The sequence below is a fragment of the Ceratina calcarata genome, unplaced genomic scaffold (assembly GCF_001652005.2).
Source record: "Ceratina calcarata isolate Rehan_Ccalc_2016 unplaced genomic scaffold, ASM165200v1 scaffold4198, whole genome shotgun sequence".
NCBI classification, from domain to species: Eukaryota; Metazoa; Arthropoda; class Insecta; order Hymenoptera; family Apidae; genus Ceratina; species Ceratina calcarata.
Window position 1 is genome coordinate 3,388 of NW_017165597.1, and position 857 is coordinate 4,244.

At 33.8% G+C, this 857-nt stretch overlaps 1 protein-coding gene across 1 annotated transcript; it reads right to left on the reverse strand.

Annotated features, from left to right (window-relative positions):
- Positions 1–9: 9 nt before the first annotated feature.
- Positions 10–753, reverse strand: LOC113464560 (uncharacterized; the record flags this gene model as incomplete). Its single annotated transcript, XM_026814939.1, has 2 exons — positions 10–406; positions 489–753. Coding segments are annotated over 2 exons (380 nt in total), but the record flags the coding sequence as incomplete, so codon positions are not given.
- Positions 754–857: the final 104 nt, after the last annotated feature.

The window sequence follows — 857 nt, forward strand, 5'->3', positions numbered from 1 at the left end:
ACGTATTTAATTATATTAATGTGCGGAGATCATTCGTAAAATCAAGTGAGCTCAATTATATTTTGTATTTTTCGTTCTTCGTTGAAATATCAATAGATAAAATATGAAAATTCTTCCTATAAAATATTCGTCATGATAATTCCTTATAAAACTGCTATAAAATAAATATTAAATACATACTACGTTTGTACGAAGTCTTACTATTTACATAAGTAATCCTAAATTTACAGTTCTTACAAGCCTACAAATGCTAGCATTTATTTGCAGTCAGAATGTGTTGTCGTTGTTCAGTTACAGTTCCGTCGTCTCGATTTTCTTGCCAAGAGGATTGACGATGACATTTTGCGTCCGATATATCGGTGAGCTTCGATGAAAGTCGTTCGGTATATTCGCAACACTTTCAGTACTGAAACAATTCATTCGCGATTGTAAAATATAAACGTCACATAAACCAGTCTGAAATGTAATTTTATTTGCATAAAAATTACCTTGAAACGGAAGAGACTCTCGGTTCGATGTAATATGGTTTGTCGCTGTTTCTTTGGTCTGTATTAGCCTCGTTCATCATTTCTTCGTTGTTCAACGCGTTCTCGTCAAGGGAGTCTCTTTCAGATGTATGACTGATAGATTCGTCGCTCTTAAACCATTCGTTCTCGTAAGCGTGCATCCATATGGGATTGGAACCTTCAACGCTGTGCTTATTCGTGTTTGGCACTCGTCCAGGTCCTCTGATAAACTCTGCGTCGGACGTTCCTTCGATAAAGAAAATATCAATAATCAGTAAAAATCGAAGCCATATATATTTCAAAAATATTTATATTTCTAATATTTAATATAATATACTTTAGTGTAATCAA